Genomic DNA, 27,577 nt, shown 5'->3' on the forward strand with positions numbered 1-27,577 from the left:
TCCCGGCTAGCTGTGGCACACTAGCCCCCTTCAGGCTGTGTTCACGCAGCCAACCCCAGTCCTCTCCCTGGGATCTGACCGAAGCCCGAGCCTCAGCTCCCAGCCCCCGCCCGCCCCGGCAGGGGAGCAGACAAGCCTCTCGGGCTGGTGAGTGCTGGTCGGCACCGATCCTCTGTGCGGGAATCTCTCTGCTTTGCCTTCCCCACCCCTGTGGCTGCGCTCTCCTCCGTGGCTTCACAGCTCCCCTCCTCTGCCACCCACAGTCTCCGCCCACAAAGGGGCTTCCTAGTGTGTGGAAACCTTTCCTCCTTCACGGCTCCCTCCCACTGGTGCAGGTCCCGTCCCTATTCTTTTGTCTCTGTTTTTTCTTTTTTCTTTTGCCCTACCCAGGTACATGGGGAGTTTCTTGCCTTTTGGGAAGTCTGAGGTCTTCTGCCAGCGTTCAGTAGGTGTTCTGCAGGAGTTGTTCCACATGTAGATGTATTTTTGATGTATTTGTGAGGAGGAAGGTGATCTTCACATCTTACTCCTCCGCCATCTTGAAGGTCCCCCCATTGGATATTTTTAAAATGTAAAAACGTATTTGATATCTTCCCCCTGAAATGGAAATAGAAGTGAACGAACAAGAGGTGTCATATTTGCTGTTTACAAAACCTGGGCCATTCTAGGCACCAAATCAGAGGGCAGAAGTCAAGAAAATTAAGTTCTTTGTGTCCCTGAAGCCCTAACACTAAGATTTTTAAAAATACCTTTATGTGTGTGTTGGAGGGGATGGTGTTCGCACTTTTTGGAAAATACAAAAAAATGTTTTTCCTCATGTATTTGGAAAAATGGTCCTAACACTGACAATTAGGTACCGGTTCATAAATTTCCACCTTACTCTTAACCAGTGAAAGTTCAGCTTAGGGCACAGTTGTAGAATCACAGAACTTTTGGGTCAAAGGGGACCTCAGATGTATCTGGTTCATCTCCTTCATCTCCCTGCCCCACCACATCCAGGGACAATCTCTCACCAAGCAGTCATCTATCTTCTGCTTGATTGCCACCAAAGACAGGAAACTTATTACCACCAATGACGACATAATGCATTTTGGGACAATTTAGTTGGAAATTCCTTCCCTACATTGACTTGAAAGTTGTAATTTCCAACAGATGACCCCCATTCTAGCTAAGGAACTTACAGAATCCACAGAAATCACACTTTCCACAGAAAGATCTGAAGACAGACACCATTATGTCCTTGTGAAATCCTGTCTTATAGCCAACAAATATATCTTTTCACCCTGGCAAAGATCTTTAGTTCTATCGCTCATTCCCATATCACAGGGTTTTATGTCTCTCTTTCCTCCTGGCCTCTTTCCTCTTAATTCAGTTTGCTAAGGTGCCCCTTATAGAGTGTCCTTCCCCAAACTGGACACAGTATTTCAGATGTGGTCATAAACAGCTTGGGGAAGAATGGGATTATCTCTTGTTCTAAACACACTACTGCTTGACTAATATCACGTTGGCAGCCACATTACACCATCGACTCATAAAAAACATAGTCAACAAGGACTCCCACATTTAAGAGGATTTGAAATTGAGGGATTATCTTCCTTCCTTGCATCTTCTCCATTAAAATCTGGAGGACGAGGCAAATACTCTAAAAGGAAAATCCCTCATTCCCCAGCAGACAGTCCTCCCTAGACTTGGCATAGAGCAGGAGACAGTGTCTACAGCCAGCAAGAATAGCAGTGCTTTGAAGCTACAACCTACATCCTCCCTGTAAAATGGAAGGGGAAAGGGATGAAATCTGCTTGTGCTGAGTACATACTCTACACCTGACACGATTTTAGATGCTTTATGTATCTTGTCTCATTTTGTCTTCTCAGTAACCTTCAAGGTAGGCACCATTAGCCTTATTTCATAAATAGGCTCAGAGAGGTTAAGTGACTTTGCCAAAGTTACACAGAGATGGTATTTAAACCCAGCTCATTTTGACTCCAAAGCCATGTTTTTTTCTTCTGCATCCTGTTGCTTCTCAGCCAAACCTGACTAAAGATGAGGGGGACGTTTGTGGGATAACCTCTTCTAAACAGAGGGAGAAACAGCTCATGCTAGCCAGACCAAAAGGATTACACCATCCCTCCTGTCTCCCCTGCTCGTCTCACTGCAATCAAACTTTCTTCCATGTGTGAAATCACCCAGAAGATTTAATGCCACGAATCACTAGAGCCATGAATTAAAAGACCACATGTCATCAGAACAACTGGAACAGAAAAACTTTGGAGAGAAGTATTGTCCCAAGGCCCCTTGCTCCCAAATTCCCACCTAGAAAAGTATTTGTTTCTTGAGTAGTTCATGATAAATGCCAGAAAGGATGGAGTGACGAAGTGTCTTTTAAAACACTGGTTCTTGGACTGTGGTCCCTGAACCAGCAGCAGCATCACTTGGGGACTTCTTAGAAATGCATGTTATCCAGATGACCCCAGAACTAATGAATCCAGAAATTCTGTAGGTGGGACCCAGGAATCTGTTTTCATAAGCCCTCCAGGTAAATCTTACTGTGAACGCAATAAACAATGTTCTCCTGCAGCTTCTGATGGAGAGAGAGGTTCTAGGGGGATAAGTGGCAACCTCAGATGGCCCGGGGACTCAGTCATCCAGCCAGGGTACATGGCACCCGTGGAAAAACAATTTCTTAGAGGTCCTATAGAGTATGCAGACAAAAGGAAAATGTGCCTGCTAAAAATACTGCCCTGAAACAAAGTTATTGGGTGGATCTACTGCAAGATGCTTAACTATCACTGTGCATTAGCTTAATCTGAAAAACCTACTAACCGATTTGGAGCAACTGGAAGATTATAAAGAAAAAAAAAAAAGGTCTCATACTCCCACTGCCAAGGAGAGTTAGAGAAATAGCCACATGCCTTCTGCTTTTAGTTCAACTTTTTCCCGCTAGGAAATGTTCCTGTACATGATAGTAGTCATTTCATTACAAGTTTGATAGTTGCTAGAAGAATGCTGAATCAAGCCTGTCCCTTTGCATATGGTTCACATTTTTCTATTTTACAAAAGAAGTGCAAAGAAAAGGGGTGGGAATGGGGTGATATAGGCACAGGGTAGAGGTGCCTTGGAGGGGATCCCAGTTGTCAATGAAGGTCTAAGGCAATTCAGGATGGATTTCTTCTTTTTTTTTTTTTTAAATTAATTTATTTTTGGCTGTGTTGGGTCTTCGTTTCTGTGCGAGGGCTTTCTCTAGTTGCGGCGAGCAGGGGCCACTCTTCATCGCAGTGCGCGGGCCTCTCACTGTCGCGGCTTCTCTTGTTGCGGAGCACAAGCTCCAGACGTGCAGGCTCAGTAGTTGTGGCTCACGGGCCTAGTTGCTCTGTGGCATGTGGAATCTTCCCAGACCAGGGCTCGAACCCGTGTCCCCTGCATTGGCAGGCAAATTCCCAGCCACTGTGCCACCAGGGAAGCCCCAGGATGGATTTCTTAATAGATAGAGCATGAGAAAGCATTATAGAAAAGGAGGTGGGGATTTGCCAGAAGAAAATTGTTTCAAAAAAGAGTAAACTAAATGAAAGCCTGATACCTGGATAGTGAGAAAGTATGACTGGGAAAAGCAGAGAAATATAGCAAGGCCCTGCACTTCATTATACTGCTTTTTGTTTTCTTTTTCTTTCTTTCTTTTTTGAAAAAAATCATGTTTCAGAAAACACTAGTACTACCATGGAATGCTCCCTGTGTTACCAAACCAAACTTGGGTCCATTTGCCCTCACCCATGTGCAGCAAAGCCAATCCACTGACACCAGGTTATGGTGAAGGAAAGTAGAGCATTTATTGCAGGGTGCCAAGCAAAGAGAACGGACAGCTCACGCTCAAAAGACCTGAACTCCCTGACAGCTTTCAGGGAAGGGTTTTTAAAGGCAACATTTGGGGTGAGGCTTGCAGCTCATGGAATTTCTTCTGATTGGTTGGTGGTGAGGTAACAGGGTGATGTTTCAGGATCTTAATCAGCAACCTTCTGGTTCCAACCAGTCTGGGGTCCACATGCTTCTATTCAGCTTGTAGTCACCATCCTCCACCTGGGTGGAGGGGTCTTAGTTTCTGCAGAACAACTCAAAGATTTGTGTCAGATTGTTATGTATATCCCTTGAGGAGGAACTAGGACTCTGTTTTACAATCATTGAAGTATCGTTTAAGCTATCATTACTTTTCTTGCTTGACTACTTTTCCTTTGTTTCTGTACTCTCTCACTCCCCTAATTAGTAACTGCTTGAGTCTGCTCTTTGGAACTCAGGGAAGGCCTAGGAGACTAAAGCCTTTAGTTTAGTGTAGTTTTCTACAAATAAGAAATGGGGCTTTGGTACCTGGAAGGACCCCACAGGGTCCTGCTTGGTTTCCCCCTTTTCTTTGATACTCCTCAATCCTGAGGGGAACAAGGGTGGGACAAGAAAGGGAATAACGCTTTAGATAGAGAGGTTAAAAATAATAAACTCAGTGTTAGAGGGATTCGGTTTCACCCACACAAAGTTAAGGGAGGGTCCCACAGTTAATTGAGTTTATGAATTGCTGCAAATGATATCTTCCTCTTAGAGCTGAATCATGAACTGATTTAAGGCTCTGAGAAGTTCTGCAGTCAAGAAATCTTTTAATTTTATTTGACCCAATATTCCAAAGTTATTTGGCTAGAGAACCCTTTCATCTCCAATAATTCCTAGTCACACCCAATAGGACACCAACTGCATTCATCACTGTATCAAAGTGACAGACGTAAAGGTGGAGGAAGAGCAGCTTCACATTCCAGGAGAAGGGTAGGAAGTGGGCACACACAAGGGAGACTGTTCTCCTTGGGAAGCTGGTAGGAAAAACAGCAAAAGTCCAACAACAAAGAAGCTACTTTAGGATGCAAGGTCTGACCCCTGTCCGAGAAGCCCCCCAAGAACAGCCAGAAGAAAGCAGGCTGGCCAGGGGGCACAGCAGAGGCCCCCATGCTATCGTCTGAACTACTCCAGATACGGCCTCTCACTCAAACTGGAGCAAAAGACTCTTGAGTTGAATATTTATCTTACCTCCTCTCCCTCTCCCCCAAAAGAGTTCCATCTGCCAGAGAATTACAGGGCACAAAGACAGTTCCCTCAGACACCAGCACTGGGACCCAGGCCTTTCTTCATCTCCCTTCCAGGTCTGGGGGGACTTCTGTCTGCCAGGACTAGGTCCTGGCCATCACGCTACCTCTCTTGTCTCTGGGTCTCAGTTTCCTCATTTGTAAAGCGTGTGGATGAGACTGGTGATCCCTAAGGCTTTTTCCAGCTCTGTCAATTCTGAAATTTTATGAGAGCTTGGAGATCGGTATCTGAATTCCTGTGCTGTTATGAACTAACTGTAACATTTGAACAAATAACCTCTGCTCCCTGTACCTCTCCCAGGAAAGATTTGCACACTGGGTGACCTTGAGACCCAAAAGAGATAATGTGTCTGTCGTGGTGGTGATTGAAAAGTCATTGTAAATGTAGAAGGTGTTGTTTTCCAGTTGGGGCGTGGCACCTGAGTGATCCTTGTCTCTCTACATGGTCCATTGTCTCCCTTGCTTTTCTCCTGCTTTCCTCCATTGGCTTTCCTCCAAAGCCCCATTGGCTTTGCCCTGTGAGCTGGTGTTTGCTCTGTTCTTCTCTGCTCATCAGTCACTCAACTGCACTCACTGGGAGTGCTAGCCTCCCACGTTCTTCCAGGTGTCCACAAGCTGACCTAATGTAACAGGCTTAAAATAATTTCAGATTTGCCTTAATTTGGACAGAAAGGTTGACCTGAAGTACACCGCTGGGCTGTTTTCGCAAAGGGCTTCTTGCCAAAAATATTTAAGTATATGAGTCAGAGATGAAATTTACCTACCTAAGAATACACTGTTTTTAAAGCACCTTTAGGCGTACCAGATATATATCCACAGCGTAGTTACAGTATAACCAGAGAGTAACCTCACTTAGGTTGATGTAAAAACACTTTTTGTCTCTTAAGGAAGACCCATCAATTTACCTTTTAGCCTTCCCAGAATATTCCAGAGTGGGGTAGGAACAAACGCCACGGTTTGTATCTGTACCTTTGTGGCTAGAACAACACTGAGATTTGAAAACTGCACTAGATGCTAGACACTAGAAATAGTCAATTGCCTTGTCAGTTCCCCTTGGCCCATGCTTTTCACATAGATTAAGTCTGAAAGTTGATTAATTTGAGGCTGGTGTATGGGCTGTGGGGCAGAGATAGAGCAAAGGGGATTACTTACTAATTTAAAAGAATAAATACATTTGCAAGGGAGAAGGTGGAACTAGGTAGGATTTACCTCTTGATCATGTATATATAAACCATCGATTCTATAGAATTTACATCCTGATTGCTTTTCTGCAAGAAACCTGACTTCTCTCATCTGACAGTAACAGAACTATTTCTATATGAAAACAAGCTCTCCCTTCCTTTACTCAAACTTGTTCACACTTTTTGCTGATTTCAGATCGCCCCTTCCCTTGGGGCTGGTCAGAATAGAATGTTCTTTAGTTTCTACCAGAGAATTTGGCTGTGCTTTTCTTGAGTGTACAGAGAGTTGGCTAAAAAAATAACATAGTGATAATAAAAATAAATAGCTAAGTTTAACTGGGCACTTACCATGTGAACTGAGTGCTATATTTACATTATCTAGTTTAATCCTCCCAGCAACTGAGTGAGGTAGGTATTATTATCTCCCCCTTTTTAAATAGTCACGGACAGTCTGAAGCTTGGTTGGACTGCGAACCTTTCCAAGGCTGCAGAGGGCTGGAAAGTTCAGCGGTTAAGTTAAAATGAAGTGGCAGAGCTGGTTAGTTAAGGAAGGTGGGCTGCAGTCTGACTCCGTGACCGTTGCTTTCCGTCTCCATGTTAACTTCTTTTTCTTCAAGAAGACATCTTGGAAACTCCCCAAGACAACTTACAAACAACCTCTCAATTGAGAGCCATGGGTCCATTCACTCAGGGCTCCTTCAGCAAAGGGAAGTGACCTTGCTGGGTACTCCCAGCACTTCCTGCAGCCAGAGACCCTGCCTGGGTCCTCTGGGTCTTCTTTTGTTCACTGTTGTTCCTTCTCCTGCAGCACACCTGGGGCAGGTGTGCCCATAACGGTGGATTCCAAGCCTCAGAGGAACTTGGCAACAATTCCTCATTCAATTCCAGTTATAAAACGCTAAAGGACTTGGAAGCAGCTTTCAGCCTGAGGAGTCTGTTATCTGGAGTCTGCTCCTTGGAGCCTGGTCTGAGCAAAATGCCGAGGGCCCTGGGGAGAAAGGGCTCGTGTTTGGGCCTGTGGGCCGGGCTGGGGGCTGGGAGGCAGTGTCCCCGAGCCCACATGGATGCAATGGGCGCTCTCAGTGAGCATGTGGCCCTTGGGACCTTCTGAGCTGCGAGGTCAGATTAAATCCCCCAAAACAACGCTTGGGGCTCAGTGTCTTCCTCAGGCATGCGCTTCTGTCCCCAGCAGCCTTGGCTGGGACTCTGCAGGCCCAGGAGGAGGGGCGCTCCGTGCGGCCTCGGAGCTGGACTTGGGTGGGGTACCATCCTCACGGAAAGGGAGGCTGGCCTTGGCCGTGGGAGCCAAGGGGCCCGGGGGTGAGTCGGCGTGGCCACCTGCCCCCAGGGACAGGCTTCCCCAGAGGTGATTATTGGCCAAGGAGGAAGAAGCAGCCAGCCAGGCCCCATTAAAATGCTGCCCCTGGCAAGGAGTCATCCCTCGGAGCCATCCCCTGTGGGCCGGACAGAATCTGAAGGGGCGAACTCCAAGTTTCCAGCAGTACTTCCCACCTGAACCTCTGGGGGTTCCCAGGGGAGCTCTGGCCCACTAGGAGGCCGGCTTGCCGGGTGTTTCTGACACAGCCGAGAGCAATCATTGCCGCAGCCATCCTGTATCCGGCCACCAGCCCGTGCCGGGCACTGGACTCACACTGTTTTCATTGTCACAGCCCTTCAGGTTTGGCGCTGTCATCCCCATTTTATAGATGGGGCTCAGAGAGCTAGGTAACATGCCAGTTCGTAACTGGCTGGATCAGATTCAAACCCAGGTGTGTCTGGGTTTCTTTCCATTCCGCCCTCAGCCTTCCTCAGAAGGTAGCACTAACCTGCCTTAGGACATTGATCTTGGGTGAGCATCTGGGGTAGGAACCATGGCCATGGGGTTTATGGACTGTCTCCACGAGAGGAAGCAGGAGTGAAACATGGTGCTGGGGTAAAGGCATTGACTACAGTTTCCCTGCATAGACAGTAGAGGTAAATAAAAATGCTCATTTTTTACTGGTAGGAACAAGATGCCCTACATCTTGTTCTTATCCTGATTTCTATGGGTAGGTCTCAATGAAGCAACTAGTTTTGGGGAAAACTGTGATGTTTGGTACCCACACAAGAGCAGAAGCCTTTTCTGTAGCTTTTCTGTCTTGCTGATAACTTCTGGATTTTACCCAGGCTGTCAAATCTCTCCTTTACGCCTGTACCCCTTGTATCCCTCACCACTTGATTTGTAGGCTATTATTGTCTATCCTCGATTCTAATGTGTCCTTGATCCCAAGAGGCACCTTTTCCACACAATTTAACGCCTGTGCAATTGGCACACATCCTGTAATTGAGGTCTACATTTAATGTGGCGGGGCTGTTTAAATTGTTGTTATATTTTTAGAATGGATGGAGACCAAGAATTTAGGAAATATGATAATTCATGAATTTATTCAACTCATCAGATGCCTACAATAAACGTCAGGCATTGTGCTAGCTGCTTGGAATATAGAAAGAGCCAATATTCAGTCCCTTGCCTTAGGGAGGTCACAGTCTAATGGGGGAGATAGACTAGACAGATCAACAGTTAAGCTCATTGTAATAAGGGCTCTGAATTTGGGGAACCAGGGTGTGTGGAGGGTCGGAGGAAGGAGGGAGAGGAGGTGGGGAGGCTGGGACCACTTTAAGGAGAAGGTGTATCATGAATGGGGTGGGAAGACAGCGGGTTTGGAAGTGGGCTGGGATGGGTTGGGGAATGGTATTCTGGGCAGATTGACTAGCTGGAGCAAACAAAAGTTCAGAATCATGAGACGCTAGGATGTGTTTGTGAGCCTCAAAGGCTCAAAGGCTCAAAGGCTCATTCCAGCTTGTGGCTGGAATGGGGGGTGTGGAGACAGGCAGGGGGCAGATCATGGGGGCCCTCAAGCTCGTGCAAATCAGCATCATCTCCATCCTGAGTACGATGGCCAGTCATCGAGGGGTTTTAAGCAGGGGAATGATGCCCTGATTTGTGTAGAAAGTGGGTGGGAAAAGGATGATGGGGTGGGGTGGAGGAGGTGGACAGAATGACAGCTTTTGAGAGAGAAAGGAGAGTTACTCCGAATGAAGCCAAAAGCCTCATTTTTATTTACTATTCCCAGGCAGCGTGGACCTGATCACGGAGACTTGAGGAAGATCACACAGTGGTGCAGCAGGGCATCTAGAACTAGAATCTGCAGGCACAAGTGGCCTTGTTTTTACCTTAACCCCATCACATGTGCCCTTTTCTCAAGAAAGCCATGTGATCAATAGGCAGGCTGACTGTAGGAACGGATGCTGGGAAAAGCTAGAAAAAGAAGAAAAGCTTTTCCCTTGTCTCTGCTTCTTCAAGAAGGGTCATATCAACCTACATTGGGGACTTTCCAACTCGTACTTGCCAAATTAGTTCACCAATCAATTTTTTACAAATGGATGGGATACACAGCGGACGTACCCGAGTACGGTATAAGAGATTAAGCATTAAATGTCATAAGGAAACAGTAAATTGCTATGGTTGCTCCTGGGAGTCACACAGAAAATGTAATCAATGTTGTCTGGCCAGCCTTCAAGGGACACTCGGGGGAGGGATGCTGGGTGAGAGGTGAACGAGTTCTCCGCTATGCTGGGGATGCTTTGAAGGAGGTGGGAGGTGACTGTCGATACTGTGACCCAAGACTTACGGTTCTTTTCCCCTTCCCACTTCCCCGAACAGGTGCAGTGCCATACTTACACGGGGTACTGCTGGTGTGTCACCCCAGATGGGAAGCCCATCAGTGGCTCTTCTGTGCAGAATAAAACTCCTGTATGTTCAGGTACCGTAGGGAAGGGCGGGAAGAAAGAAAAGGGTTGGAGAGAGACCCCTTGGCTGGTCTCCTGAATCTTGTGGGTGCACTTTTGAAAGATTGGTGGTGGTTATGAGCCCTCTTCCAGGTCAGGGAGAAGTCTACCCAAACTTGCTTGCTCTGTCGTCAGCTGGGTGATAGGGTCAGTATGTGTCTGTGTGTATGTATCTATTTATTTTGAGTTTAAGTTTCTGGTTCAATGCTCTTTTCTCAAGCATCGGCCATAACCTCTAGAGAGCATGGCATATAAATTTGTAGCTTGTGTGCTCTTGGTTGCTAGTGGCCCTGGGTGCACACTTTATTGAGATAAATTTCAAGACTGCGTTGGAGTTCAACATCAAAGGCTGTGACAACCAATTAGTGATGTCTTTCACGGGCGCAGGAGAGGAGAGTGGTGGTCTACGTTGCCATATGTTTGCAACCCCTGAACAATGTAATGTATGGTGATGGAAAACATTCATAACCGCGGCCCTCAAATCTGGCTGTCATCAGCAGTGCCTGGGGAATTCAAAAAGAACCCAGGTGTCTAGGCTTCTCCTTCCGTATTTGGATCCAGTGGTCACGGAGACTTGGAGTCCACATGTTTAGGAAGCTTCTCAGGTGGTTCTCATGATAAGACAAGTTAGGGAACCACTGCTTTATAACAACCCTCTGGGTGAGTCCATAGGACTTTATAGGCATAGAGAAATTTTGTTCTTAGGTCAGTTTTGTGGGATTGTGCATTACGGATTTAGGCAAGCTTCACACTTCCCACTTCCATTCAGATGGTGAGGGACTTCAAGACACTCCCTTAATTCACTATGCAGCTCAGCCCACGTTAACAAAAAAAGCCTATCCCATCCACCAGCTGCTTCCTATTTCTCTGTAATCTGTGTATATGAGATTTTATTTATTTACTTATTTTTAATTTTTAAGTGCAAGCGAAGTATAAAACATTATTCTAAAACCTCTGGGAAATTCCAAAGGCAGTCCTGCTGTCCTAACGTTTTCCTTTTTTCCCCCAATTTCTTCATTTTTCAACCAGCCCTGCTATATAAGGGGAAAAGTGAGTGGAAAGGGCAGTAAGTATCTACATTAGGAAACCAAAATTTGCAGGCCAAAAAGGAAAGTTTACTTTATTTGTGGTTTACATGGAAACTGGAAACCTTAATTGGGGTTGGTGTGGGGAGGGGGAGGAATGAGGCCTCCTTGCAAATGACCTGGAAAGTTTCATTTAAAGCAAACAAATGTGCTAGAAACAAGTCATGCAGGGAAATATAATTGAATTCTCACAAAGCTAGTATACGGAGAAGGGGTTGGATACGGATTGGGATGGGTTTCTTCTCTTTTGTTGCGGGGACTTCCGCAGATGCCCTGGTGTGCCTGAGCTGGCTGTGCCCTGCATGTGCGGGGTTGGGTGTCATGGGAAAGGCAGGTGCAACCGGGTCAGGACCGTCGGATGACGGCACAGGGCATCCAAGCACATGCAGGGCAAAGCGTTTGGCCAAACCCCCAGACTGCCCCCTCCTTGAGGAACACGCTGCATCTAGAAAATTGTTTCCATGCCTCAGACTATTTTGGCCCATTCATTACAATTGGGCCAACAATTTTCTACTTAATGCAGATGGAAAATCGCCGATTTCCTGCCCTAACCAGCAAGGGCTGTCAATCATTGCATTTGCAGTGAGAGGGGTTTTCTTTTCAGTTGGCCCCCCTGGCTGGATAGGGCTCAGAACATGGGGTTGGTGAGAAGTGGAGGTGAGGGGCAGTCAGTGGAATGTTCAACAGAGGAGTCATGTGGATGTGGAATTTTGTAAAAATCTGGTCAAGACTATTGCCAGGGAACCTGGAAATCATTGTTCATCTCAACAGTGCTGTGATATCAGTGACATTGATGTTAAACAAACCCCAGTCACATGTATGTATGTACTCACTTTGTATATAATGTTCCTAGATGTGTATACAATATATACATATACATAACCACATGCTCATAACATCAGGCTTTACCAACTCTTTGAAAGAAACCAACCGCGATGCATTCTGAATGTCTGTGTTTTTGTTTCCCCTCTCACCCAAGGTTCAGTCACCGATAAGCCCGTGAGCCAGGGTAACTCAGGAAGGAAAGGTGAGTGGAGTTTCACGCTTTATCTAAATGTTTGCTTCTAAAGCCAGTCCAAGCAGGCATTCTTAGACAAGATGGAAGGAGCCTGGGGTGAAAGCTAAAAGTGCCCCACAGAAAATTCCCATTCTTATTCTGTGTTTCCTCCCAGAAGCCTGGAGGTAAGTAAGGCTCATAGGGCGGAGGGGACCAAGCTCCCAGAATTTCTGAGAGAGGTGAGCAAGTGCAGTGCACAGAGCTGGAAGGGACCCTGAGACTCTTGGTTCCTGGGAAGTTCAGTCAATAAGCTACCAGTGTAGCCAGCATTAAACAGAAAAGCACAAAGAAGGCAGGTATGCCCAAGTCTGCCCTGACTCTTTTATTTTGGAAACCCATCTGAACATTTTTTCCCCCTTGATTTTCCTTGATAATTGTCCCAGCACATCCAGATTCTTTTCACTAAGACTAGATGCTTCATGGGCAGGTGACTTAGGCAGCTGTTATCTCGAAATTCTTGATTATTTTCCTTTGAACTTGGGTTTTGTAAGTGTAGTCCAATGGGACAAAGAAGTGTGTGTGTGAGCAAAGAGACACGTGTACTATGCCTACCTGCTGCCTCATAGGCAGATAGCTCTTGTGATGCAGGCTACAGGGCTTCCATAGTACGCTTAGAATTTTCATTTTTCATTACCTAGAACAGTGCTAAATGGAAAATTAAAAAACATCATGACAAGTCAAGAGAGAGGCTATGGAAGAGAGGATAAGGCTTGATATTTTAGTGTCTTTTGTGGCACCTTTTTTCCTGCTTTTTGAACAAAAGGCTTTGCATTTTCACTTGGCACTGGGCCCTACAAATTGTGCAGCCGGCCCGACTAGGGCATTTGTCTGAGTGCTGTTTAGTGGACCAGCCGACATGAGGAATAGGTCCTTGGGATGTGCTGACCAGACTTTCCAGTGTGCTGACACTAGGATTCACCGCTTCTTACTTCTAGGACAGCGTACACGCTGGTAGTTGCATGGAAAACGGGTATCAGTTTTATTGCACGTGCAAGCACTTCAGAAGCCCCATTTTGTGCCCTCGGGTAAAACTCAGACCGGAGGTCTCGACTGAGTTTGAGCCCTCCCACCTGAATCTGGGCCTTGGGAACTTCATGCTCATAAGGGTCCACGTGGAGAGTTGGGCATGCAAGGATCAGTGTGGGGTGTACAGGCTTATCCTACACCGCGGTCACAGGGAGACCAAGGCAAAGCCTTGGACCTTGCCCCAAGTGCTTATTCCCTGGGGACCAGAACAGGAGGCAGAGTCCCACTGCCTGAACGCAGGAGCCGAGAGTCTGGAGAACCTGCTGTCGCTGCATGCTGTCCCTCCAAGAAGACATGGAAGTGGAGCTTGGTGATACCACCACCCACTAGAAACCATGGACCAAGCGACCCGATGGGCTGCTCCCCTTCCAGCGAGCAGGAACGAGTAAGTGGGTGAAAGAAGGGAGCAAGCACCTTTCCAGGTCCTTCCAAGCACAGGGGGAGACAGCCTCAAGTGTTGGTAGTTCCCTTCTAGGAGGGAAGGGAGGAGAGGGGATGAACGTTTCTTTCTGCAAAGATCTGAAATCATCAATACTGTGAGGGGCGTGTCTGCCTGTAATTTATTGGGGTTGAAAAAGGGAGCTGCCTTCAGTTTTGCTTGTTGCAACTGAAGTCTTCAGGAGCATAGCCTTTATTCCTGGGCATGAGGTCCTGGTGGTAGGGAAAAAAAAGAGCAATCATGCAAAACGGACCACCCAGACTTTCCCCACCAAAGGGAACTGAGTGCATGATGCTGAATGAAACACCTGCAGCAAGAAAGACCAACCAGAGGATTTTGGTTCTTCAACTGCACAGAGAAGTACTTCCCCGGTTGTACTTTCCAGTTTGTTGTGGCTTTGTACCCTGTGGATAACAATAAGAACCAGACCTGTGGTCACGGCGGGCTCTTGCTGATCCAGTTGGAAAAAGGCAGGGGAATCCAATTCCTCCAGGGATGATGCAGGGAACAGGGGGGTAGAGTCTGAAGCCCCGTGTCAGGGGGATAAGTTTCCAGCAGTTTCTAGCTCTTTGCTCCCTTACCCCGGTGGGTTCCTCCCTCCTAGATGGTTGTGTGGAGGCTTCCTCTTTGGTGCAAAGGGCTGGCAGAGGGGTGGGGGACATGCTAGGGCTGACTCGCCCCTGAACACTTGACTTCTGCCCAGTGGCCTCTCTTTCCTTCTACTTCAGAGGGTCCACAGAGGTGTTGAATCCTTCTGTTTGTCTGCCATGGGCAGTGCAGTGAAAAGCAGGTTCGGGCCACCTGTAGGAAGGGCCACCTGAAGCCACACCTGTCCAGGAAGCTGGGGTTTGAATGGGAACAGGGTGCGAGAGGGCATTTGTAATATCCTGTGTCAGCCCCGCCGAGGTCCCTTTTTCAGCTGCCGCTTAAGAATGGAATGTGCTCCGGAGGGCAGCAGGTGGGAGGACACAAAGGGCCGTTGTCTGAGCTCATGCCCACATGTGGGGTCTCCTAGAAGGCATCTCCCTGGAGCCGGAGCTTGCAGGCCAAGACCTGCCCAGAAGGATGCTAGGCCCGGAGGATGGCCAGAAAGGGGGCGAGGCCGGGGGTCTGGGTGTGTGTGGGGGGGGATTGGTGGTGGTGGGGAGGAACGGACCCAGCTCCGTCTTTCCCTAACCTCTTGCCTTTTTGAACATGCTCCACGGATGGGGCTTGGAGGGATCAGTTCTCTCCACCGGGGAGGAATGAAAAGGCGTATTGTGCGACGGAAGGTCTGGTTGCCAGCCAGGAATCAGTCCTCCAAAGGAGAGGAGGAGAAAAAGGAGAAAGGCAGAGCGGGAGGAGGCTGGGGGAAGAGGCCCAGGGAGATAGCGGGAGGCAGGGGAGAGGGAGAGAGGCCAGGCGGTAGCAGGTCACGGCCGTCTGGCTCGCAAGGAGGTCTGGGTCACTCCTGATCCTGGTTCCACAGGTGTGGGCCCGAGGGGAGAAGTGGGGGACGGAGGGAGGGAGGGAGGTCCGGTTATCTTACCCAGATGCATGTGCTCCGGGAGGGGAGGAGGGTCAGAACTTCAGACTATTTACTTAATCCCTTGGAATGTCCTTGCCTCGCTCTGTTCTTTGGGCCCCTTGTGTTTCACAGACTCCTTTATGGGCACATGTGTGGTAATTAACACATGCAGGGTAGGTCCCGGGCCATGTGTTTGAGTTTCAAATATCCATTGATCTGGGGCACTCCCATCCTGCTGCCCCTCCCTTCTCCGTCGATCCTCGCCCTTGGAGAGAGATGGAAGGGGTCCGTGTGTGTTTTGGGGGGTGGGGGGCACACGTGCATCCACATGTGTTTTATTGATGCCACAGAGGAATATCAGAAGAGAGGAAGGGACCCCCAGCAGCCCCTTGAGCTCCGACGATCTGCTGCTAAAACAGTCGAAAGCTGCAGAAGTTGAGAGACAGAAAGGAATTTTGGGTTTCCATTGAAGCAGGAAAGTGGATGGGAAGCAAAATGTGTTTAGAGATGGTGGTTTTACCCTGAGAAGCTCTTCCTGGCCCCCCAAGGCTTGTGGATTTTCCTGAGGTGCCTCTTTTAGGGGTCTTGATGCTAACAAATGTGGGTGATTTGGGGGGTTTCCAGGATAACCAAACACAAAGTCAGGGACTGGTCCTGGGCTTCATTACTTATGAGGTGTGGAAGGGAAGTTCTCAGCCTCCAGTGGGGTGTTGGTGGGGCGGGTGAAGAATGATTAAATGGGAGAATGGTGGGAGAGCACTTGGGCAATGATTTCTGGCAGTCCTCTGGGAACTTTTTCTCCTGAGCACCCAGGATCTTATAGATCCCAGGGTGATGCTTCGATAGATGGCAAATGAAAATTTAGGGTTATTGGGAGTTTTCTGCAATTTGTCTTTTCCTACTTCTAAGAGGTCTGGGAGTGAGCAGTGAAAGGAAAATGAGAGAAGAATAAAAACAATAGCAAACTGCTTACACTTTCTGCCTGGGCTTCTGTGTTTGTCAAACCAATCTTGGAGAGAAGCGAAACTTCCAAAATCCAACCTACCTTTAATTTGCTGAAACTTCTTTTATTCCCCCACTGGCTATTCCATAGTCTGTGTTCCAAGTAAAGAGTGAGTCACAGTTATTTCTCCAAGGTCCCTCTCTGGGTCTCGGTTTTTAGAATCTCTCCTGACGTCTGGGCTACAGGTTGGTGCCAACTTGGAGACCTTTGTCACTCAAGTGACGGAGCTAGCAGCACTCACTCAGGGCTGAGGGAGGTGCTTAGGGCAGGGATGACGGATGGCGGGTCTCCCAGATGAAGGGGACCAAGCAGTCTCTAGCCTCCGCCCTCATGGTGGTTAAGCACACCTGAAGGAGGTTTACTTCATTGCCTCAAGCCTGGCTGAGGTGTGCAAGGCTGGCTGTCTCAGAGCATTCTACACGTGGAGCGTCACTCCTGTTCACGTGACTTTAACCTCTTCCCAGCTACCTCTTTTTTCTCTCCCCCCAGCACAGAGGGGGAGGCTGGATCCATAATTGATCTGTCAGCTTTGCCATCAGATAGCTCAAGTCCGATTACCTACCAGCCTGGGCTGGATTTATTTTCTTTGTTTTTTGGGTTTTTAAAAAAAAAAAAAAATATATATATATATATATTTACATCTTTATTGGATATAATTGCTTTACAATGGTGTGTTAGTTTCTGCTTTATGACAAAGTGAATCAGCTATACATATACATATATCCCCATATCTCCTCCCTCTTGCACCTCCTTCCCTCCCACCCTCCCTATCCCACCCCTCTAGGTGGTCACAAAGCACCGAGCTGATCTCCCTGTGCTATGCAGCTGCTTCTGGGCTGGATTTGAATGGAGCTGGGCAGCTAATGACCTCTGTGGGTTGGCCTTGGCTCACATTGGAATTCCCTGTGGAGAAGCATTCATTCTGATACGTGCCTACTACAAACTGTGCCTAAGCAGCTCCAGGCCCATGAGAGGTGGCTCTTTTCCTCTCTGCATGCAGGTTACTGCTGCTTTCTGGTGTCTGAGCCACCCTGGACCAAGCCTGGCATATCACTATATCAGCTTTGAAGAGATCGGTTGCAGAAGGGGTGTGTGCGAGGGTGCTTGAGTGTTCATGCATGTACCATATCTCCCTCTACCCACGGTTAATTACACACCCAGCAGGGCTCCATCTACTGACCCCCCGCCCTCCATCTCAGCCCCTATTATGTGGTGTCCAAAAGAAAGTTTATGCATGGAGGATACTAAACGAAGAGTTGAATCCTTGTCGTATCCTGATTTCCAAGGACTAGAGAGGAAATGGGGTTTAGTGATCTGGAAAAGCCTTCTAGCCATGGATTCTAATGAGTCCCTGGTGTTGTTAGGAACCATTAGTGTTTTTACACTTGGCTCTTTTATTCTTTCATTCAACAAATTTTCATTGAGACCTTACTAAGTGCCAGCTTTGTTAGTTACTGAGGATCCAGTAACGAGTGAAATGATAGGAGCCCTCGCCTCGTGGAGCTCACATTCTAATGGTTCTTAGCCTCTTCTTGTAGAGGGAATCTTCGGGTGGAGGTGAAGCCTCCCAGAGGGGCACAGACCTCTAGATGCTGGGATGCTTGGAAGCAGGGGAGGGAAGGCAGGTGGCGCCTGCAAACGCCCTGGTCGGCAGCTCCCACGGCCAGAGCCTCTAAGGAAAGACCCTTGGAGGAGGCTTCCTGGGATAAGCATGGCCCACCGGCAAGTTCTTGATTCCTGTGCCCGATACCTTTGTGGTGCCCCCAAAGTCCGGGTGAGACAGCCCAGAGCTTGTCAGGCCACTGAGAATACGTTCATTTGCTCACTGTTCCTTGGCTGAATGAGTTCAGTTCCAGCTGTGGTCCAGCAAGCTGGAGGGAGCCAGGGGTTTCAGCCTGTGGGTGGACAGGCCTCAGGGCCACATCCGAACTAGCTCCAGCTCCAAGCCACGTAGCTCCTGTGGTCAAGGCCGAGGAATTGCCACTCTCCGGTCCTGTCGCACCCGTTGAAAGAAAGCCATGAGTTTCAAGGGCTATTGATTCTAAAATTGACGTGGAAAGGCAATGGGACTAGAGTAGCTAAAACAATTTTCAAAAAGGAAAAGAAAGTGGGAGGAATCACTCTATGTGTTTTTTGTTTTTTTTTTTAATTTTATTTATTTATGGCCGTGTTGGGTCTCCGTTTCTGTGCGAGGGCTTTCTCCAGTTGCGGCGAGCGGGGGCCACTCTTCATCGCGGTGCGCGGGCCTCTCACTGTCGCGGCCTCTCTTGTTGCGGAGCACAGGCTCCAGAGGCGCAGGCTCAGTAGTTGTGGCTCAGGGGCCCAGCCGCTCCACGGCACGTGGGATCTTCCCAGACCAGGCCTCGAACCCGTGTCCCCTGCATTGGCAGGCAGATTCTCAACCGCTGCGCCACCAGGAAAGCCCCTGTGATTTTTTTTAAACCAAGAGATCTTTAGTGTTTTATTCCCTTCATGACCCTTTATGAATTTTCAATCCATGCTTCCCTTTGATCATCTGAACAAATGTGGTGACTCCACATTTTTTTCAATGTTTATTTTCTTTCTTTTTGTTTTTTAAGTTTCTCTAGAGTAGTTTTAAGTTCACAGCAGATTTAAGAGGAAGGTACAGAAATTTTCCATATACCCCCTGCCACCACACTTGTGCAGCCTCCCTCACCATCAATATCCCCCCCCCCCCCCCAGAGTGGGTACATTTGTTACAACTGATGAACCTAAATTGACACATCATTATAACCCAAAGTTCACAGTTTATATTAGGATTCACTCTGGGTGTTGTACTCTCTGTGGGAATGGACACACGTGTAGTGATATCCACCATTATAGTATCATACAGAGTATTTTCACTGTCCTATTGACCTAGGGATCAATGGAACAGAAAAGAGAACTCAGAAGTAGGCCTACACAAGCATGGAAAACTGATTTTTGACAAAGGTGCAAAAGCAATTCAGCGGAGGAAGGACGGTCCTTTCAACAAAAGGTGCTGTAGCAACTGGGCGTCCACAGACAAAAACAAAAACAACTCCCCGAGACCGTCAACCTAAATCTCACACCTTATACAAAAACCAGCTCAAAGTGGATCTTGGACTTAAATGTAAAATCTAAAGCTATTAAAACTTTTAGAAGAAAACATAGGAGAAAATCTTCAGAACTTACAGCTAGGTGAACCTTGAGCTTTGGCGTCTGAGAACATCAAACACATGATCCAAAAATTTTAAAAATTGATAAATTGGACTTAATCAAAATTAAAAACTTGCTCTTGAAAAGATCCTGTTAAGAGAATTAAAAACCTACAGACTGGGAGAAAATACTTACAAACCACCTATCCGACATAGGACGTGTGTAGAAGATACAGAGAATGCTAAAGAACTTAGCTGAAAAACAATTTAATTTAAACATGGGCAAAATAAACGAATAGACATCTCACCAAAGCACATATGTGGAGGGCAAATAAATACACAAAAAGATGTTCAACATCATTAGCTATAAAAAAGTGCAAATTAACCAACAAGGGCCTACTGTATAGCACAGGGAACTATACCCAATATTATGTAATAACCTATAAGGGAAAAGAATCTGAGAAAGAATATATATATATATACCCACATATATACATATATAAAAAACTGAATCGTGCTGTACACCTGAAACTTACATGAATTGTAAATCACTATACTTCAATAAAAAAAAATTTTAAGTGCAAATTAAGACCATGATAAGATATCACTACACACCTATTAGAAGAGCTAAAATAAAAATAGTGACAATATCAAACGTTAATGAGGCTGCAGACGAACTGGATCTTTCATACATTGTTGGTAAGAATGTAATATGATACAGCCACTCTGAAAAATACTTTGGAAGTTTCTTAAAAAACTAAACAACAAAACATACGCTTACCATATACTCTAGCAATTGCACTCCTGAGCATTTATTCCAGAGAAATGAAAACTTATGTCCACACAAAAACCTGTACACAGATAGTCACAGCAGCTTTATCTGTAATAGCCAAGGGTGGAAACAACCCAAATGTCCTTCAATGGGTGAAACAAACTGAGGTGCATCCATACCATGGAGTACTACTCAGTAATGCAAAGGAACACACGGTTGACACATGCAGCAACAACTGGATGGATTTCAAGGGCATTATGCAAAGTGAAAAAGTCCAACCTCCAAAGATCATATACTGCATGATTCCATTTATATAACATTCCAGAAATGACAAAATTATAGAGATGGAGAAAGGATTAGTGGTTGCTGGGGGTGAAAGATGGGGTGGAGGAGAGGAAGTGTGATTATAAAAGGGTAGCACGTGGGAGATCTTTGTAGTGATGGACTAGCTCTATATTTTGATTGTGGTGGTGGTTACATGAATCTGCACATGGATAGAATTGCATAGAACAACACACCACCCACCCACCCACCCACCCACAGACAAATAAGTACATGCAAAACTGGCGGAATGTGAATAAGGTCCCTGGATTATACCAATATCAATTTCCTGATTCTGATATTATACTATTATGATGTTATCCGTATAATTATGTTAACTACAAGGATGCTATCATTGGGGGACACTGGGTGAAGGGTACATGGGACCTCTTTGTTTCCAATTACCCATTGCAAAATCATTTCAAATTAAGGAGTTTTAAAAAAATTAGCCCCATCTCTGGGTGAACCCAGCCCTGAACCAACTCTGCTGTTGCCAGTGCCACCTCTCCCCTACTTCTCCTGTGCTTTGTCACCACGCCCCCTTCTTCCATCTCTGGTCTACCTTTTTCACCAGCTTCTTGTTTCCGTTCTTATTCAAGAAAATGTGGAGCTTGACGGTGTGGGCAACTGCTTGCAAAAAGACAGCTTTAAGCTTGTTTTGGGAGGGAGTGTGCAGGTGGGTAGATGGAATGTAAAAGATTCATCTCTTGCTCTGGAAAGGACCCGAAGTATCCAGATAACTTGTGTTCTCAAAGGTCAGAATCGGGACAGCTCACAGTATATTTCTGAGCCTCATTGGTCATGGGACATGCATCTCAGGAAAGGTTGAGGTTAACTAACATTCCATCCTCCTCCTGCTATGATTCAGGCCAGGTTCTTAAGGGACATTTTTGCAAACAGGCACCACTGTCTCCCTGTGAGGCCCAGAATAAGTCATCTTGACTTTCACACTGGGTCCCTGAGTCACATGCTGAGGGGAATGATGGCTCTGGCATAAATGTGGTCCCTTCAAAAGCAAGAACCTTCCAACACTTCTACCAGGCTGAAGTGTATCTCCATGTCTTGGTAAAAGACGGCCAATGGCAGCCTAAATGAATACAAGAGGGAGGGAATGGAATTAAAGGGGACTCGGGATCATTGAGAGACCTTCCGAATCTCAGGACGGGGATGGTGGTTTCTTTTTCTGTCATTCTCCAAGGCTCCTCAGTCTCAGAGACCCCAAGAGATGCCATTAATACAGATTCCTCCTCTGGCCCCTTTGACACATTTGCTTTTGAAGGACCTGGAAGAGAAAGCTCTTTGTATGTGGTCAGAATAAACTCATTGTACACCCAAACAATTAACTCCTCAATGGACTTGCCAGCCCCTTGAAAGGCCCGGCCCTGCTTCCTCGGACCTCTTGGGCTCTATTCAGTCCCATAAGCACACCAACGTTTTGGGGGTTTTGTTTTGTTTTGTTTGTTATTCTGAAAAGTCTTTCCCTGAGAATAGTCAGAGCGGGTCAACATTGTGCTCAGCCCGGCATTTATCTCCACTCGCCAGCGAATGTCAATCAGGAATCAAAAAGCCAAACAGAGGAGGCTTTGAACGGTGTCATCAGGGGTCGAAGTGACTTCCAGCTGTCTGTGCGTGGGCCAGGCCTTCTCGCAAGGCAAAGAATTGTGCTGTCACACAAACCCACTGTCTGGATAGGCTCGCAGAGCCCGTGCGGGGGCTGCGGCTTTCTGGGGCTGCACCTGCAAGGAGAGGCGTGGTTGGGGGCTGGAGGATCTTGTGCGGCGCCCCGCTCTGGGCCTGGGTGGTTTCCAGCACCGCTTGCTCACTGCCTCTGGAGTCTTGAGCAAATCACTTTCTTGCGCTGAAACTCAATCTCTTTTTATCTGCCTGGTGACTTCCTCTGCCCTGGCCAGTGGTGAGAATAGATGAAGAAAGCCACCTGCCAGAAACTCTGAGTGTTGCAAAATGTGGTAACACTTATTATTGTTGATCTTGACATCATTCTTGAGAAATTCTCTCAGGTTTGCCTTTTTTTTTTTTTTTTAATGTTTCCTAATTTACTTTTTTCTCTCTGTAAAAGAAATGGTCATCTTTGAATCGGGTTTTTTCAGTATTCTATGCTCTTCTAGGTCTGAAAGAGTATTATGGTATCAAAGAGAAAGAAAAGTCTTACTATTTGAGGTCTAATAGAATCACCAGGATTAAACATACACGCACGTGATATCATCATATTCATTCATGTAAATTGAGATTCAGATATATTTTTCTTTAAGATATACAGGAGAGTCTCCCCTCAAATTAAGGATTGCTCAAATAATCTAGCTACTGCCACCTGATGATTTATCTGTGATGACCTTGGTACTCCATCCCCGCTTTGTTTTAAAAACTTTATTAAGGTATAATTACATACCATAAAATTTACCCATTGTAAATGTACAATTTAATGAATTTAGTACCGTTATAGAGATGTGCGGTCATTACCAGAGAACATTTCCATCACCCCCAAAGAAACCTTGTACCCATTTATAGTTATACCCCACTCCCCCCTCCAGGCAACCATGTATCTGCTTTCTGTCTCTATAGATTTACCTTTACTAGGCATTTCATATGAATGGAATCAAACAATATGTAGTATTTGCACATGGCTTCTTTCATTTAGTATAATGTTTTTGAAGTTCACCTATATTATTACATGTATCAGTAATTCATTCCTTTTAATTGCTAAGTAATATTCCATTGTATGGGTATATCACAATTTGGTTATCTCTTCACCAGTAGACGATCATTTGGATTATTTCCAGTTCGAGGCTATTACGAATAATGCTGCTATCAGTATTTGTATACATGTCTTTGGGTGGATATGTCTTTATTTTTCTTAGATAGATTCCCAGGAGTGGAATTTCTGGATTGAATGGTAAGTTTATGTTTAACTTTTTAAAGAATTTGCCAGACTCTTTTCCACTGTGGCTACCCAATTTTACATTCCCATCAGCAAGGAATGAGGGTTTGAGTTTCTCCACATCCTTGTCTCTTGATAGTGTCTATTTTTAAAACTTCAGCCATTCTAGTAGGCATGTGGTGGTATCTCACTGTGGTTTTAATTTGTGGTTTCCTAACAACTAATGATATTGAGCATCTTTTCATGTATTTATTAGCTGTCCGTGCATCTTTGAAATGTCTATTAAAATATTTTACCCATTTTAAAATCAGGCTGTTTGTCTTCTTATTGAGTTGTAAGGTTTACTTTATTTTTTATTTTTAAAACTTTATAGAATTTTAATTCTACGAATCCAGTTTTAAAAGTAAGCAGTTGGATAAGATGATTTAACACTCGATGATTTAATACCTTCTTTAAGAGGCCTTTAGAGTCTTTTACAGCTACCCATGTCCTGAGGCTAAGGGTGCAGCCATCCTTCATTTTTAGAAGAGGATATCACTGCCCAGAGAAGAAAAGTGAGGGGTTCAGGTTACCCAACTTAGTTGGTATCTGCACTGTGACCCCACTGGAGACCGGGAGGCCAGGGGCACATGCGGAAGCTTTTCTCTCTCTCCCGCGCCCAATGTGGGTCCTGGTGTTGCCCCAGGGCTTGCCAGGAAGCAGGCCTGATGTGGACCTTGGACCCAGGCCTTGGACCTATGTTTGGTAGAAGGGTGCGCTTGTTTGCTGGGTTGGATGCCAGGTGCCCAGGTGCCCGGAGATGATGGTCAGAGGGTCCTATTGGCTTTGGCTTGGCTGCCCATCCTTGGGGCATGCTGGATTTCACAGGTGGCTCTCCTGGCAGCAGGGCACTTTGTCTTTTCTCACTTCATAAAGATTTCCAGCTAGGGCCTCCATGGTGGCAGTGCAGCTGTATGTCTTCACCCTCGGTGACCCTACCCTGCAGGAAGATTCACTCCCTGCACGTGGCTTCATGCTATGTGGGCTTCTGGGCCTGCATCTGGGCAATCGTGGAGGTCCTCGACTTCCCCGGGGACACTGGAAACCCTCCTTCCTCTCCTTGAGCAGCAGATTTCTTTACTGATTGCTGGACCAGATGGGCAGTCCCAGACTCTCATGTGGATGATGGGAGAAGTAAACAGAGTATTTTCTGTCGTCCTGCTCCAGAGAGAGATACGGCTCTTGGAGTAGGGGAGGATTTTAATTGAATATTAAAATATCTCATAAGCCACTTTTCACTTGGCTTGTCATCGTTGTCCCTCTGAGAATGTTTGATTTCTCACTTGCCCTTTGTTCCCTTTAAGACTCCTGAAGTGAAGCCACCCTGTGTGGAGGGGCTGAGCACACTGTGCAGGTCTATTTAGACTGTGAACTCTGCATCCGGCAGCAGCAACCAAATGTGCACTGCAGCTGCCAAAAGACTTCATTCAGTGGTTCACTGAATTCAATGGAAAGAGGTGTTAATAGAGTCAGGGAAGTGATGCCATTTTAAAAGATGACACTGTGTGACTCTGCTCTGTGTTTCTTCTCCCTCAATGACTTCCAGATCAAACGTACACAGCTTGGCATCAAAAGATGACTGTTCTGGACCCCAGTTTGAGGCAAATAAGATATTCAGCTTCATTACTCCTCTCCTCCTGCCACGTCTCATGTCTGGGGGTGATTGTCGGATAGCTCAGGATCACCCTGGCCGCTGCGGGAGTTGGGTCTTACGTTGGCACATGAGAATTATATAGCAGGGTCAGGTCTCACACAACTGCCAGGTTGCTGGCCTCAGCCTCAAGCAAGGGTTAGGGTCTCCATAGCTATTGAATCTTAAGATCCCAGAGGTGGGGTGTTGGCGTAAGAAAGGCATCAGGACTCTGTGTTCTTTCTCCCTCCCCTGATAAGATGCAGGGAACTCTGCCAAGAGTTCTGGGAGCTCCAAATGGTGAAGGCTGTCATCACTGATGATCTGACTGGCGTTGCGGGCTATATGAGAACTTGCATTCTCCATAGCTAATGCTTGGAGAATATAGTGTTCAGTCCTGAAAGATCTCTGGGGGTCTTGGGAAGAAGGGCTTGTGTAACCACAGTGTCCAAGACCACAGTGCTCTCCTTCCCTCCCCCTCCCAAGGGAGAAAACAGAAAAATCTCGGAAGTATGCGTTCTCAACGCAGGTAAAGATACCTGCTCCCAGCTTTCACCGAGGAGGTGGAAATTGGGTCTTAGGGCACAAAAGAGCACTTGCTCTTTTTACATATAAAGCACAGATATACATACAGTACACAAACAGGTATACAGTGTATCTTTGTTATTAACATTTCACTTGGAAATTAATTAGGAAAAAAAGTCTAAAAATACTCCTTAGATGGGCAATAAAAAAAAAAAAAAGTTGAGAACCACTGTTCAAAATTAAGGTTTTGGGATCTTGATGAGCATAATTCAGAGTCCTGAAAGGTAAATAAAGCCTGAACTTACTCTGATCCGTAGAGGTTTTTGGTCTACAGAGAGAGCTGCCAACACTACTAAGACCATAAGTATTAGAACTTTGTTACTGAGAACTCCCTGCTCCTATCATCTGTGTTAGAAATTTCAAAGCAAATCCAGGGCAATTACTCATGTTTTCTCCCATTTTGTTTGCCCCCATCTCTCCTTGGGAACTGGGGTGCATGCTGTTTCAGAGTTAAAAGTGTTCTAAGGATTCCCCATTCTTTTTAGTTCAGCATGCTGGAGAGAGAAATAGTCCTTCTTACCTTCACTTTGTTTTTAGATGAGGATGGAGAAATAGCTAGGATTTTGGGAGGAAATAGCACCATGGTCTCTTGTTTTCCTTAAGCTCCTCAGTGAAGGCCACGAAAAAGATACTGGCTAGTACCCTTCACAAGAGGGCAGGAAGGAGCTGGGGACATCAGAATTTGATGCCACAAGTGTGCCAACATCTCCTAACATTTCTGGCCAAAACTCAGGGCTGCTGGGGAAGATAGCCCTCCCAGCTTTCCTGAGGAAAGAACAAGGGCTGACGGAGTCATGCTGGTATAGAGTTATGAGAAGGGGTCCTCCAGAGCCATGACAACTTGGGTCCCTTCCCTGGAATGGCGAGCACACACCTGGATTGTCTTACTGTTGGTGTCTCTCTGTGATTCTCTTTTCCTTCGTGTTCTTTTCTTCTTTCTTTTCCTTCTCTTTGGTCTGTTCACTGGGACTTGGCCGGGCCATGTGCAAACCCCAACCATTCAACAGTGCTGGAGAGTAGATAGTATTTACCTCAATAATGGTAGTCTCTTTTCGATTCTTTTTAACCCTCAATTCAGATGACGGGTCTAAGCCGACACCCACGATGGAGACCCAGCCGGTGTTCGATGGAGATGGTAAGCTCTTGTATTACTTCAGATTCGAATTCTCCCACCCATTTTCAGATTTGGGGAGGTCTTTCCTTCGGTTGTTTGTTTAAGCTTTATTATTATTGTCTTTTTTCTTTTTTAATTTCAATTTTTTCCCAGTTTAAGCCAGGTTGTTTTAACCTTTTAAAAAATGCAAACCCTCCCAGGAACTAGTACACCCTCCACTTCTGGAAAGACCCTCTGTTCTCACCAGGCTTCCTGCTGGCTGCTAACGTCCAATAATAACACAGCCTGGATGGGCCCTGTGGGCTGCCAAGACCAAGGAGCCAGGGCTGAGAAAGACGGGCCAGCAGCCTCCCTTTTCTAAATGAATCAGCACTTAACAAGTTCCTGTAGTGCTCTGTGCCCAGCATTGTGGGAGGCCTCTGGGGGACAAAGGAGAAGTAGATGAGATGGAAGCCTTTGCTCTCAAGAGATCGGCAACTATAGGAGAACTTTATGTATGGAACTATATGGTGTCAGTTGTTTGTTTGTTTTCTGTAATAGACATGTATGGAAGGAAGAGATCACAGTGGTATGGGAAAAGATCCTGTGAAGAGAGGGAACTTGAGCTGGACCTTGAAAATGTGGGGGAGGAATCAGGGTGTTCCAGGCAGGGGCAAAGGAGAGAATATGGTGGAGACGGGGTATAGTGAGGAAAGTAGCAGGAAAGAGACTGGTGTATAGAGCTGGTTTGGCTGAGTTGTAGGGACCTTGAGAGTTGAGTCAAGACATTTGGGAGAGGAGAAATTCTAGGTCAAGAGAAATAGTGGTGGTTGGTGGCAAAATAGAGGTTGGATATCTCTGGAGGTA

At 46.3% G+C, this 27,577-nt stretch overlaps 1 protein-coding gene across 4 annotated transcripts in view; it reads left to right on the forward strand.

Annotated features, from left to right (window-relative positions):
- Positions 1–27,577, forward strand: part of SMOC1 (SPARC related modular calcium binding 1) — a 152,919-nt gene that overhangs the window by 87,355 nt on the left and 37,987 nt on the right. For all 4 annotated transcript variants that reach the window (XM_059915768.1, XM_059915765.1, XM_059915766.1 and 1 more), the window contains exons 4-6: positions 9,996–10,095; positions 12,185–12,232; positions 26,696–26,752. In XM_059915768.1, the coding sequence (XP_059771751.1) occupies positions 9,996–10,095; positions 12,185–12,232; positions 26,696–26,752 (205 nt within the window). The remainder of the gene's footprint in view (positions 1–9,995; positions 10,096–12,184; positions 12,233–26,695; positions 26,753–27,577) is intronic.

Source organism: Balaenoptera ricei, chromosome 2, assembly GCF_028023285.1.
Source record: "Balaenoptera ricei isolate mBalRic1 chromosome 2, mBalRic1.hap2, whole genome shotgun sequence".
Lineage (NCBI taxonomy): Eukaryota > Metazoa > Chordata > Mammalia > Artiodactyla > Balaenopteridae > Balaenoptera > Balaenoptera ricei.